The sequence below is a fragment of the Aptenodytes patagonicus genome, chromosome Z (assembly GCF_965638725.1).
Source record: "Aptenodytes patagonicus chromosome Z, bAptPat1.pri.cur, whole genome shotgun sequence".
Classification (NCBI taxonomy): domain Eukaryota; kingdom Metazoa; phylum Chordata; class Aves; order Sphenisciformes; family Spheniscidae; genus Aptenodytes; species Aptenodytes patagonicus.
The window spans coordinates 56,007,891-56,021,847 of NC_134982.1; the positions used below are offsets into that span (position 1 = coordinate 56,007,891).

At 39.0% G+C, this 13,957-nt stretch overlaps 1 protein-coding gene across 2 annotated transcripts in view; it reads right to left on the minus strand.

Moving 5' to 3' along the window:
* SLC44A1 (solute carrier family 44 member 1) overlaps positions 1-13,957 on the minus strand; it is a 67,150-nt gene that overhangs the window by 22,039 nt on the left and 31,154 nt on the right. For both annotated transcript variants that reach the window (XM_076363130.1, XM_076363129.1), the window contains exon 5: positions 3,817-3,910. In XM_076363130.1, coding sequence (XP_076219245.1) covers positions 3,817-3,910 — 94 coding nt within the window. The remainder of the gene's footprint in view (positions 1-3,816; positions 3,911-13,957) is intronic.

Below are 13,957 nucleotides of genomic sequence, written 5' to 3' on the forward strand. Positions count from 1 at the left end.
TTACTTTCATTAAGTTTCTTAAAATTATGCACTACGTTCTTTGCAAAACATTCAAAGGTGCCTCTATTTTTTCATTATTCCTGAAATGTTTTGGAAGCATCCTCCCCAAAAATACTGACGCTATGCATTAAACTTTGCAGAACGCTCAACAGAACCTGTTATCCAGTCCATCAGAGGAAGATACAAGAGAGCAAAAACTTCACTTTAAAAGTGGGTAATTTTGTTTTCCAAACGTTTCCCATTAAGTAGCTGCCTTTCTTGCTCATAAACTATGTCAGATCTCAAAGTGGCCTATTACATCTTTTGATCTATCTTCCCAATTACACCTCAGACACATGTTCCATGAATTACATTTTCCCTCCTGTAATTGTATCCAATGAAAGAAATGTCTTTTATTAAGTCAGTCTTTTCTTCTAACCTCTAAATTTGTTTCAACCTCCCCAATCTTCCTTACTTAAAAGATTTCAGTGCACTGTAGCAGTAATGCACATAATCTTTTGCAGTTTCCCCATTTCAGCAATGACCTATATACGACCAATTTTCTGTACTCAATAACTATTTGTTAAGCCCAAGCATTTCCAAAATTCTAACTGTCATTTTAAACACGTAGTGAGTAAACCAGCTGCCTTAGGCACATCCTTTCTATGCATTGTTTTTGGGGAAGAAAAGACCAGATGCTGAAAACCATTAGTGTGTAATTATTCTGTACAGAATTCAGGAAAAATTATGATCACCTGCCATACCTAGGTAATTAATAGAACCTAGGTTTTTGTTTGAAGTGACTGATGATTGTAAATTACATGGTTTTAAACTTACTGTGCTGATAGGTAAATGCATTTGGAGATGCTCATATTGATGGTCTACTTCTAGGTAGTGATGAAGACAGCAGTTAAGTACAGCAAAGTAATTGTGAATTAGTCACAGTTGTTAAAAACCAATCTAAACCCATAATGATGGCTGCCCTATTTAAAAGGCAGCCGATGTTTCCTCTCAGCCTCTTACAACATAGCCTATTTTGGAATATGCAGTGTACTGCAGTTCATTATATGCAGTAATACTGGGAAATACTGAAATCTGAGAGGTTTATTTAATTGTTAACTGCTCCAACTTTGCAGAAAGCCTAGAGCATTTAGAAGTTGTCAATATCAATAACAAAGTGCAAATTCTGAGCTGGGAGTAGGCAAAAGACTGTAATTCCTGCATCCAAATACAAAAATACCCATTTTGAAAAGAGAAGCTAATGGGATTAAAATACTGTTCCAAAATATATCCCAACAGAGGAAAAAATGCTTTTTGCATACCAGAGTTTGTATTACCTATCTAATGTCCCTTAAGCTATAGCAATTTCACTACACATTTTAAGTTACCTATTTTTGTGTGCAATAATTAATGTCTAACTTTGTTGTAATTAATAAATAAAAAAAAAGAGGTTAGTGGTTCCTACAAGCTTTCTTGAGTAAATAGGACTCCTAAGAATCCACCGTTTGAGATCTGCTGCTATTTCAGTGGTTCTGACTGAATGAGTGGGCGAGGTAAGGCGTCTCGTTTAATAAAAAATACAGTAATAGATCTACTCTCAGTGACCTGTGCTATTTCATATGGCCTCTTGATTATAACTTGGTATATTACATACCAAAATGGAATTACATGTTTCCAAGAATAACAACAAGATACTTAATCATGAACAAGAGCAAGTAAAGTTCAAGCCAGCAGATGATGACATTAAAAATTGTATTTTTAAAGCAATATTCAAATGAAGTTAAGAGACCCATCTGATTGTTCAAGTACTAGATTTCAGAGGAGAGCTTTTTCCTCTCACTACTACACCTGGACATATATAGCAACCTGTGTGTGGGGAGCCTGGTTGGAGTGCCACTGCTACCTGCTCCTTATAACCTCTACAGAGCAGCCCCTTGGCACAGCTCGGCACAACTGTTTGATAAACACTGCAGGGAAAAGCTGGATAGGTTTTACTCTAGGGTCCTCTATTTCAAAACTAAACAGCAAAGTCATGCTCTACTGTGGCTGAGATGTGCTAGGCACAGTTTCTGGAAGACACATGTATCGCTGGCTGCATTGCTAGACTGCACTGCTGTGTCAAAGTTGGACATAGTGCCTTGAAGCTGGAGTATCAGAGTCCACTGAAAGGTGGAGCCTCAACTGAAAGGCACGAAGAAGTCTGGTCATAAAACAGAACACATCAAGGGAGAGTTCTCACAGCATACGCTATCTCCATCCCATGGACCTAATGGGAGTCAGATGATGGTTCATACCTCTGACAGATCAAATCTGAAAACAGGAGTGTTAGGTAAGCTCTCCCTGAATGCCTCAGCCTGGGTGTTGGGTTTTCATTTGTTGGTCACCACAGGATTCCATTTCCCCTCCAAATTACACTAATTTACTCAAATAATTTAACTATAAAAATCTGAAAAACAGAGTGGTTTACAGATACAATATTGGCCTTTTTTGCTTTAGGGCATTAAGTTCAGACTTTTCAATCTCAGAAAATATCCAAACATATTGAGCATTTTATTCATATCAAATAAAAAAGGGGAAATACTCCACCTACACAATAGCTTTTCCAAAACAGCTCTTGAGGTAGTTTTTGTGAGGCATTTACATAGTGTCATTAGCACTCTGGCACACTGTTCTATCCTCCTGTTTTCTTATTAAGCTATATTCATTCAGACTGAATGACATGGGAACACACAGTGAGAAAAGTCAATGTAATTCTGGCAAAAATTAAGACTGACAAGCCTTTTCAGTATGCAAGCTGGCACTGAAGTTTTCATTTGTTTTTGTATTACAGCTATAACAGCTGGTTAGCTGCATGGAATATTAATCTGCTGTGGGGAAAAGTAAAAAAAAAAGTTAATATTCCAGGTGCTACTTATTGTCGCTACAATATAAAAAAATTATTCACTGGAGAAGCTACCATGCAGACAAGAGAGACTTAGAATTGAAGTTTTTAGAGCTGACACAATTGTAACAGTTAATAAAACCGTAACAGAAAACTATGCATAGGGCAAGACCGCAGTTACAACCCACTACTGAATATGTTTGAGAAGCTAAACTTTGAGAAAACACAACATGATTCTTCTTGAGTGAGTGGAATTACTGACACAAGGGTGTGCACAACAGCGAACCGATCACTTCTCTCAGCAATGCTCATCTCCACAGTTCCAGCCAGCATAGCTAGCAGAGTTTCTGGAGCTACAAACTTTCCTCTCCTACTTCACAAAAAGCAGTCTAGTAAAATATTTTAAACAATAAAACTCAAATCGATCTGTTTATAAAATACAGCCCTCTTTTTGGTACTTGACCATCCTCATATTGGTCATTTGGGGTCTGAAAGAATAAAAAATGAAGCAATTTGCTAAATCTGACTGGCTGAGGTAAGGTGTAAGAAGTGAACACTGCAGAGAGCTGCGTGTGAATACATCCTTTTTCCTCCCAAAGATCCAAAGTGCTCCATAATTGTCTCTGATCTGCGCTGCTGACAGGCAGCTGGCTATAGGGTGAAAGGCAGTTAGAACAGCTGATACTCAGCACAGTGTCAGTTACATGAGACAGAAGAGAACTTGGAGATACCAGCTCAATACTCTCAGTAACACATGCGTGGATAGTTCAGGTTTTTCTTTAAGAGTTGCTTTCACAATGTCTTTTAAAAACATACGGCAATAATACACTAAAACATCCACCTGTAAGACAGAATAAATTTGTGCTGCATATTTTCTAAAATATGTTCATGTGCTGTCATGAACAAAACAAATCTCTGCTCCCTCCACCCCCAATCAGACAAGATGTTAATATTACCTCTCTGGAACAGGGTATTTAGGACATAACTTGGCGGCCCTTGGGTCTGTAGTGTATTCTGATGGCTGTAGTTCATAGCTACACAAAGTGGATCCTGTTGAGAGGGAAAAAAAAAGATTGAAGCGGAAGAAAAATAAAAATTAAATATTCCTATTCTTTGCAAGCGCTATTAAAACTGATATAGGTCCTGATTCTGCAGCTCCTCATGTTATTACCACAAAGCTATGCTACAGTTCCTCCTGTAATGGAACAGTGAATCAAGCCCAACACAGGCTTCAGTGTAACAGAATGACACTCTTCATCTAGCTTTGGGTCTTCCAACATCTGTGTATTGGAATCAAAAAGGCTAATTCACAATGCAGTGTAAAAGAGAAGGACACAAAGCACTTCGAAGTCACCCTCCCCTGCTACTCCACCACACTCTTCTTGATGATTTTTAGTGCATGAATATTGCATAAGACAACATTCATTATAGAAAGAAAACATTCAAGTGTTTTTTTCAGGGTTTTTTTTTTTGTGTTTTCAAAACACAACCGGTCTACGGACTTCAGGGAGAGGAACAAAGGAACCAAACTGCTGAGGTTAGAAAGTTGGCTGAAAAATAACACAAGCTGTGACCACATTAGATGACCAAAGCTTTTAACGAAGCTGAACCTCTCTCTATAAAGAAATTGGTACAGCACAATAAAGATCAAGCTGCCTACAACCAAATTCAAACAAATTTAAGCTTTCCTTAGTACGTGACACTTGCCTAATGGAAGTACATTACCGAGATAGATCTCTTCCCATTTGTCTATAATCAAGACACTGAACATCTGAGCCAATGCCTCCAGGAATATAGCAACTGCCAAATCAGACTGGAGCAGCGGTCTCTCAGAAACTGGAGGAAGAGGTAAGAAAGCCTCCAATGGTATAAGCTGCCTATCCAAAGATGAGTTTCTTCCCAAGCTTGTTTGCTAACAGATTGCTTACTCTCCAGTGCAAGGGCTCTGGATACATAAGCCTTTAGTGTTCTTTTTTCCTACATAATGAACTAGGAACATCCTGATCATCCCTATAATATTCAATTCTTTCCATTATGAAAGTCTCCTCTCCAGAAATACTTTGTAGCAGAGAGTTCTACAAACTGGACGTGAATAATACATCCACACTTTTACCCAAATTAAACCAAGACTTTTGACACACAGCCTTATCTTGGCCTGTGTGACACCAAACAGACGTATTATTTGTAGAAATTGTAGAATATTATTTGCAGAAATCTTGTTTACCATTGTCACATTGCTACCTCTATGAAGAGACACCTTCTATTTACAGACTGGAAGAGAAGACAGAGAGCAGCTGAGCAGGCTATCCCATGCAGTCTCTGGAATACTACTTAAATACCACTTCTGTGAATTAGTTTTTTGGGGGCAGGTCCAAAACACCAAATACACCACTGAAGAAAGTTAGATTTCCTGCAAAGGGAAGGTATCAGGTAAAATATCTGAACTCCATTTTCAATTATACTGTTTATATGAATCCTTATGCCTCTACTTGCTTATGTGGAAAACACGGCATCAGATAAACCGACATCAGACAAAACTACCTTCCTTACATCATAGTTGTAAACGTAATAGCTAAAAGTAATTATTATTCTTTTTGGACAAAAGGCTCTATACTGCTGCAAATTTTTTTACTCTATTCTTGTAGATATGAAAACTTCTGCTCAAGTACGTTTACAAACAACTCCAGAATTTGATGGAAGGGCAGCAGTAGAGAGAGTCACATGTTTATCTTAAAAACAGAAGGAAAAAGAAGATTGCAGACATTTACATTTATTTTATTTTGCTTTGAATACAGGCCAAGAGCTAAGTTCTAAAGATGACTAGAATAAGAAGTCCTATAGGAAGAAGTGGGGGGACTGTATTTGGACAACTGTATACAGATTCATGATACAGAACAGTCGGTGCCAGCTTGGTAATTTTGCCATTCAACACTATCAGTGTTGAACTACAGTTTAAGTATCTTATACAGAGGCCCCCAGACGTGAATAAGCCTAAGGGACACAGCTGATCTGTGGATGTCCATGCTTCCTTGTGACTTCTAGCAGTTCAGGCAGAAGGGAAAAAGGGCAGGATTTGCTATGGCCAGTGAATGAAGATCTAGGTTCTTTGCACAAAGGTGTATCTGAACACACTCTGTTTGTACCACAAATGTAAGCCAAGCAAAACCAAATGCCAGATACTGATCTGCAACACAGGTCACAAGCCATTCAAGTAGGACTTGTAGACTAGGGTAACCCAACAAACCCCTGGCTGTGGAGGAAACTGGAGGCACCTTGCGAGGCCCCTCTGGAACCCAGTGGCATGTTCCCTCCTATCATGCAATGGAGCAGTGGACGACTCTGGCTGCCACTATCAGCTCTTGCCTGGGAAATGCTCTTGGGGCTCCTCTGGATCTCTTTCCTTCAGCTGTCCACCTCACACAGCGTGCTTCTTCAAACTCAGCCAAGCAGAAAAGTATTTTCATGGAGCTTGTCAGACAAGGGACGTTAACCAACCTGCATCTAAACAAACTACCAGTCCAGTAGCTGAAATAATGTCCATGAGATTTATTTCTCCTTTTGTCCTATATAATTAGGCAGAATAAATCTTTACTATTCCCATAAATACTTATTTCGTTACATTTTGAAAACCTTCTGACTTCTCTAATACCATGTGGCAGAGTTCTACAACACAAACGTGTGCTTGAGCAATGTATCACTTTACATCAAACTTAAACTGATTTCTTAAGAAAAGAGTCCCTGTGCATCAATAAATAAAAGTTTGAATCTTGTAAGGTGAGAGCGGGAGGAATGGACTTCTTTGTCAAACCTTCCACCCCATAGTAGTTATTCTGGGTTAGCAGAGACTGTCTTAGCACAACCAGTCTTATTATTGCTGTTTGAGTTTGCAAGGCCTGCAAAAGCTTAAAGAACTTGAATCATCTACCTTGCTGAGATAATTAGTTTACTAAAGACATTACTATTATTCCTAAATGATTATCACTCGTAAATGTTTCAAAAACATTATGGGTAGAATTCAGAGAACAAACTAAAGAATCATTAAAGTAATACATCCTTTGCTTCCTACAGCAGTGCACGTATTTCTTCTGGAGAAATCATTAGGTGAACAACATCTAACTGTCCTACAGGGACTGGATTTGAGATCCCAACATGTTATAACCTTGAAGAAAAATACTTCTAAACTATGCAGAGCAACAGTCGCCGGGCTACTGGTAAGCACACAGTTTACTGGTCCCACGGGGCTGTATTTGGTGCTTTCACCTACAAAGTGGTATTCTGGAGACACAACACAGCTTCTGTTCCATGGTTTCCTTTCCATGAAAAGAGTTGCTCCAGCCATTAGAATATTTTGGGGCCATGACTGGAGCAAAGTATCTCAAAAGACAAACTTTCCTTTCACCCCAACCTAGCCGTAGGAGTGAAAGCCACCATTTCCTTCTTTCTGTTTTGGCTAGGCTTGAATTAGTAAGGAGCTGAAGAGCCATTACCTCTGGCATTCTTAAAAACAACTACAATTAGCACAAATTATGTAAAGATGCTGTAGAAAGCCAGGACAAAGATGGGGGACCAAAATCTTATTTCAAAGATTCTTTCCAGCTGAGAAGGCAGAGTATTAAAGGTCTTGTGTGCTCAGAGGACACAGCACACAGAACAACAAGACATAACCTCCTGATTCCCACAGCAGTACAGCAAATGGGAAGTTCCATACTATCCCAAGGTGGTCAGATAAAACTACTTTTAGAGACCAGAGCTCCAGCACAGCTTTCCTTCCTGTATTTGCTGTGTTGTAAACAAACACACAAAACCTCTGCTACATCAGCATCACTATCAATGTAACAGTTCACAGCTTGAGAAATGGTAAGAATTCCTAAGTCATCTGCTAAGAGGACCAGCCCACAGAGGAAATAACTGACATCAATACTGCCCAAATGATAGTGGTGGAAAGCACACCAGGGGCTCTCTGGATTCCATTCTGAGCTCCTCAGCAGCACCTACCCATCTCTCAACAGTGTTAGCAGGAACTAAAACAAGGACTTCCAGATCTAAAAACATGGACTTATATTGAGGGTCAAGGATTTAAGCAGAAAAATACAAAACTATACAGAGATACCTGGGATAGGTTCAGCACCAGGAGCAAAACAGTCACCTTAGGAATATGTTCTGGTTAAGCCAGGCACAGCTCCAAGCAGCTCCACATACCCTTTTTTGCAGGCACGTGGCAAAGCACAGCCTGATAGACTAGGAACCACAGCTTTGGTAAGGTAATTTATATGATCTTCCATGTATGGTCTCACTGTTCTGAATCTCACTGACAGTATGCCTGTATAGTGCACATATGTGACATAACTGACTTCTAAAAGACAGTATGATGAAGCAGAGATTATAGCTAAAAAACTCAACATCTTATTCCACTTTAAGCATTCCCTCTCCTTCTCAAGCAACATCCTATTAGTCCATCAGTAACGTAAGTCCTCTAACACAGGAATCAAAGTCCACATAATCACAGATATAGAAACGTACAGAAATGTTAGCAGGAGTGAGACTGTTTAAATCAAAACTATTGGCCTATGTACTTTCAGGCCAGTGCTAATGCCTCTTGGGTTCTGGGTGTTGTATGAGCAAGTGTCACCAATTAAAACATAGCTAACATTGTGAATACATGACTCACAGATGATTATGCTTGAACAACCCACGCAATACAAGCTAAGAGGTATTGACAGCTGGATATTGACAGAGGTGGAGTTCACTGGTATTCAGGAAGGTCAAGGCTCCTAGACTCTCACAAGGATGAAATTCTTAACATTTCTCTACTTTCCTCACTCCAGAGCTTGACTCAAATCTACCTGTTGAACTCTATCAGCTCTAAACTGTTAATCTGAACCACATTACCAGTCCAAAGCTTCACGCAATGAGACAACTTGGTACACTACCAATAACTGCATATTATCTTACCATATTATGGACTAGCAACATGGCACAGAAAAGTGGAAGCTTAAGACACTGGCTCATGTATCTGTAGGGAATTCTGCTGCAAAATTCACAGCCAAAAACCACAGAAAAGGTAGGATGCCAAGCTCTACTTCCACAGAAGGTAGTAAGTTACTATCCATTGCCAACTTCTGCCAGTAACAGAGAACAATGTTGCATGACCTCAGAAAAAGCGTGCCTATGGGGAGTGACAAGAAGACCCTCTCTTCACAAACTCCTGCCAAGTGGAAAAAGGTTCAGGCCATCATGAAAGGAAATACACCGATGCTGGCCAGACTTTCTTCATTCTTTGTCTGCTAGGTCTGATAACTGTAATTATACCCTGTCTACAACTATAGGAAGTAATTCTACTCAGAATACAAGCACTAAGAATGCATAAAGTTTAGGCTTGTATAAATTTCCTATTTGCCTACGTGTTTTTAGAACAACAAAAACATTCCAGAAGCAGACAAGTTCACATTTGATGCTTCATTTAGGAATGAAGTAGCATTTAGGTGTGCACAGATTAGCACCAGAGCTGGAAATGAGTGAGGAAACAAGAACTCCACTTCTTAGCCATTGATTTGATTACGGCCTGGAGTAGCAGTTAATGTGGAAGCATCAGAGGACTGCACAAACATACCTAAACATTACAGCTATGCCTTTTGCAAATGGTGCAGGAATAGAGGCAGAAGGCCAAACAAGGATAGAGCTGAACCTTAACACCTAAACCTAATTTCTGAGCCCTAGTAGAGCCTAGAAAATGGCGATGCCTTGAAATGAGCAAGAAGGCGTAGGACAGTCCCCACTTTGCAGCCAGGACTTCTCAGATTAATATGACAGATTTGTTCTCAGTGAAGAAAGCAAGCTTCATTCTCTAGATCTATCCACTGGTGCCTTCCAGAAGCACAGTGTGTGTTTTAAAGGAAGGAAAGTAAGGATTGTGTATATCTGAACTTTTAGTTGTTGCAGAGAGACATACCATCACTTTTTTAAAAGAGTGAGCATCAGAGGGCAGGAGAAATTACAGCTTGCTTTTATAAGTAAAGGTGGGACTGAAGTGGAAGTAAGTATTCTCCAGTGCCTGCAAGAATGTTCCAAAAAAAATCCAACACAAAACCCCACTACTTACATCTTTAAATGTCTCCAGAATTGAAGACCACAAAGAGAACTACTGACATAGCTAAGCACAGTTGCTGTTACAACTAACCGCACGTTAAAAAATAAAAATAAAAAAAAATCCTAGAGTCAGATTTCATATACATGTATTTTGAGTTGTAATTAAAAAGCCCAGACTATCCTTTTCTCTATCCCCCAATTCTTATGAACAGTACAGAACGTTGAAAACAAATATTAATTTACCCATTCCTCCACTCATATTTCTTCCAGTGCTAAATAAAATCATCTATTCTGGAATCAAATTAAAAATCCATCTAGTCCAGAAGCAGATGTTTCCCCTACTGTATCTTTAGCTTTCCACCGCTTATAGCTCAAGGATATCCTTGAGTACTAACCTCCTATTAAATATCCAAACACTATTATTCTAACAGTTTATCTTTTGGTATCTAAAATATCCTCATGGCAGTAAGTCTCATAAATTAACCATAACTTGTGTGGAAAAAAATCTGGCTCTTTGGTGCCTAGTAATGTAATTTTTGACCTCTAGTTTCATATTACTCAGGTTATGAGATCAAGGAATAATTTTTTTTTTACTTTCTCTAAGCTATTCCTGCTTTTAATGACCTTATTCTTCCTGATAGTTTTCTCTTTTCCAGGCAGAAGAATCATTGGTCTTTTCTTGTGATCATCCTTGTTTCCCTTCATATACATATATGTGTGCGCGTGTTTAAAGTTTAAATACATAAAGTTTAAAAAAAGTTAAGAAAACACTTCGTCAAGGAAGGACCAGAACACAGCCTTTATAATGCCAACAGAGTGTGAGTTTACACAAAATACAGTCCCTATTTTTTTCTCTTCACAATTAATAAACATTACACTTTTGGACAATGCTGTGCCTCCACCTAATCCCCTCGCTATCCTCAGTAGCTTCACAATCTCTTTCCCAAATAACAACAACCATTTTAAAGTAAAACACTAAATGCATAATAATGGCTGTTTCCCACCCCTTCATTCGACAGGCATTCCTTTCCATTCAACATTTTATTCCACTGCAATTGATATCAGATTTTTTTCACATAATTCTAAATAATTCAGTAGCCACAGCAAGATTTATTACCTCACTGTTCCTCCCCTTTTCCAAATGGTTTATTGATGTAATCAATAACACAATATTACTGGAGGACTCCACTTGCAGCCACTTTCTGTTGTGAAAACGATTTCATTCTGGCTAGAGGATCCATTTCCAACACAAGACAACCCTGGTGGGCAGTTCTGGTAATAAGGTAGAGTAGCAGTGGATGACTCCGTATCTCAAAACCAGTCATAGTGTACTTTTATTCCAGCCATTCAAAAAATGACACACAAAATTAACATACCCAGGTTCCCAAAGACCTAGTGGTGCAGAATCTCTTTAACCGTAAGATGCCTATAACTGATATGGTACAACAGGCTTCAGGAAAATGATGAGCAAAGGATTAAGTTTTAACAAGCACACTTTCACTAAAAACAAAGTGTGTGGGGGGAGTGGGAGCAGAAGAAAAACATCAGAAGCTGGCAGCAACTGACAACTGCTATTTCTAAGGCAAGTACCAACAGTAACTGCAAAGACATACTTTGATTACTGTACATGAAGATGTCATTATCTTCAGACAAAAGAAAAATCCTTTTTGTTTCCCCTATGGTTCCTTCCCATAGCTCAGAGAGATGACCTACTCTGACTTAGCCAGACGGATTTCCTTTATTGATTTCTTTCAGGTCAGTCTCCGTAGCAGATTTAATGTAGCTTTACCTCTGGCTCTAAGCCCACCTGCACCTCAACTAGCCTGGCCTAGCTACAGAATTCTGACAACCAAGATGCCTGCCAACACGTTGTAAAATAGAAATTTCATTTTAGGTTCCTAAATCTGCATCCAGTCATTTACACAACAGATAGGAATATTAGTTTCCACAATGACCAGTCAGTACAGTTATCACTGAATTAAACATGACAGAAATTATGGCCGCCTGTTTAGTGTTTCTTTTTAATAATGACATTTCATTATTCATTTGGCACAGTCATATATGAATTATATCTTCAAGGATATTTCAAAATGCTTTGGCAAGTCCTTGAAAACAGCACTGCAATATTCCATGGACATTAACTTTTGAAGCATCTATCAGCTTTCTGGAAAAAACAGCTTTCAGTCATATTACTCAAAATACATCATTTTTTAAGTGCCACGACCAACAAAAACATTGAATCCCAAGTACTCCCTGCCTGAGGTGTTCCGCTGGGTGAGAAAATCCTGGGGAGACCAGCAGCAGCCGGTTCACAATATACAATATTCTCAGTTGTGTCCAGTCCATAGGTCTACAAACTCAAGTATCAGCATGGCTGTGTAAGAACAGCATTAGAACATGTTCTCAGCCAACACTGCACCTTTCTGCATCACCTCCAGGAGTTGCTCTAGAACATTCCTGTATTTTACAACCTGCACCTTTGCACAGGCTGAAAATCTGAGCAGTCAACTGCCCAGCTTCTTCCTTCTGTTTTTCCTGCTCTTGTAAAAGTTCCCAACTGGTTCCCAGTGTTCTGGGTGTCAATTATTCTGAACAGATTGAAGGTTCACACTTTCTTGTTTTCCTAAAATCGGACAGGCTTTGTGAGGGATGGATTTCTCCTCTTCTTAGACAGGAAGGTACTGCAAGTGCAGGACCTGACTGGGGGAGAGCAAGTGGAGTGGGGGTGGGAGTGAAGTTACTGTCCTGAAATGGTGCAGCATTATTCACCAAAGCAGCTCCATTTCCCAAATTACAGCAGAATAGCAAGTGCATCATTACTGATTCAGGAAGCCAAAAGGCTGCTTTGTCATAAATGATCTCTAGGCCTCAAGCAAGCATTTTCCCTGCCCTAAACGCTTATTTATAATCTTGCTTACAGAAAAATACAAGCTGTACTGCACAATAAGTAGGAGCTCTGCCATAATTGCTCTGAACCTTAGGGGTTGGCAGTTCTGTCATGTTGTGTACAGGCAATCAAGTGCCTGTCCGACTTTGGGAAAGATATAAATTCTAAGCTAGCTGGAAGATCATACCTGGTATTGATAAAATCATTAATCAATGTAAGGATGTTGTAGTATGTCTTACTATGCTACGTCTTTTGATAAAGATGTTTAAATAAAAAAAACCTTTATTTGGACTTATCATAACACCTCTGACAGGCTGAGGCACAACAGAGGATTTCTTTGGGATGGAAGGGTTCTTAAACAGTAATTTATGAAAGAATTCCAAGGTGCATGGACAAGTAACGTGATTTCAGGGATGGGATGTGTGCCAGGTGAAAATGGCTAACTCTTCAAACGCACATGCAACAACCTACACAGAACCTATCTCCAGCACGATTGCTATTTTCAGGTTGCAGGAAGGGTTAAAGCTTTCAGAAAGGCTCAGCAAAGTAAAATTAAGAGTTGACTGCATTCTCTACCCATATGTTTAAAACATTAAAGTGGTTTTCTTGTTGAGTGTTAGAAGTTGCAAGCCTGGGAAAATTCAGCATTGATTATCACAAGAAACCAAACACCTATGTCTTGCCCTCCTTCTTCTTCAGAACTTGACAGCTGAACTCTAAATTCTAACTAGATATCATCACAAACATAAAAATTGCAATTAATCTCTGTGCAGTCATGTTCAAAGTTCTCAGATTTCCTTATTATCCTTTTTACAGTGGAGTCTATGGTCACTTGAAACAGACTGCCAAACATAATCCTAGTATTAATTAATTTAAACCCATTATCATAGTTACAAAGTGGCTCTCAGAAAAATGATTCTGTTTACTGAGTACTATAGTTTTGGTACTAATTCACTGTTCTTGCTCTGTTGCAAGATTGAATCATGCTTGAACTTTTACTATACATAGGCAACATTTAAGGTAATCAATACTTAAGCTGTTCATTTGCTGCAAACCATCACTTTTTGGAACCTGCACAGGTTGGTGAACATTTAAACAGAAATGTAACCATGAGGATGACAATA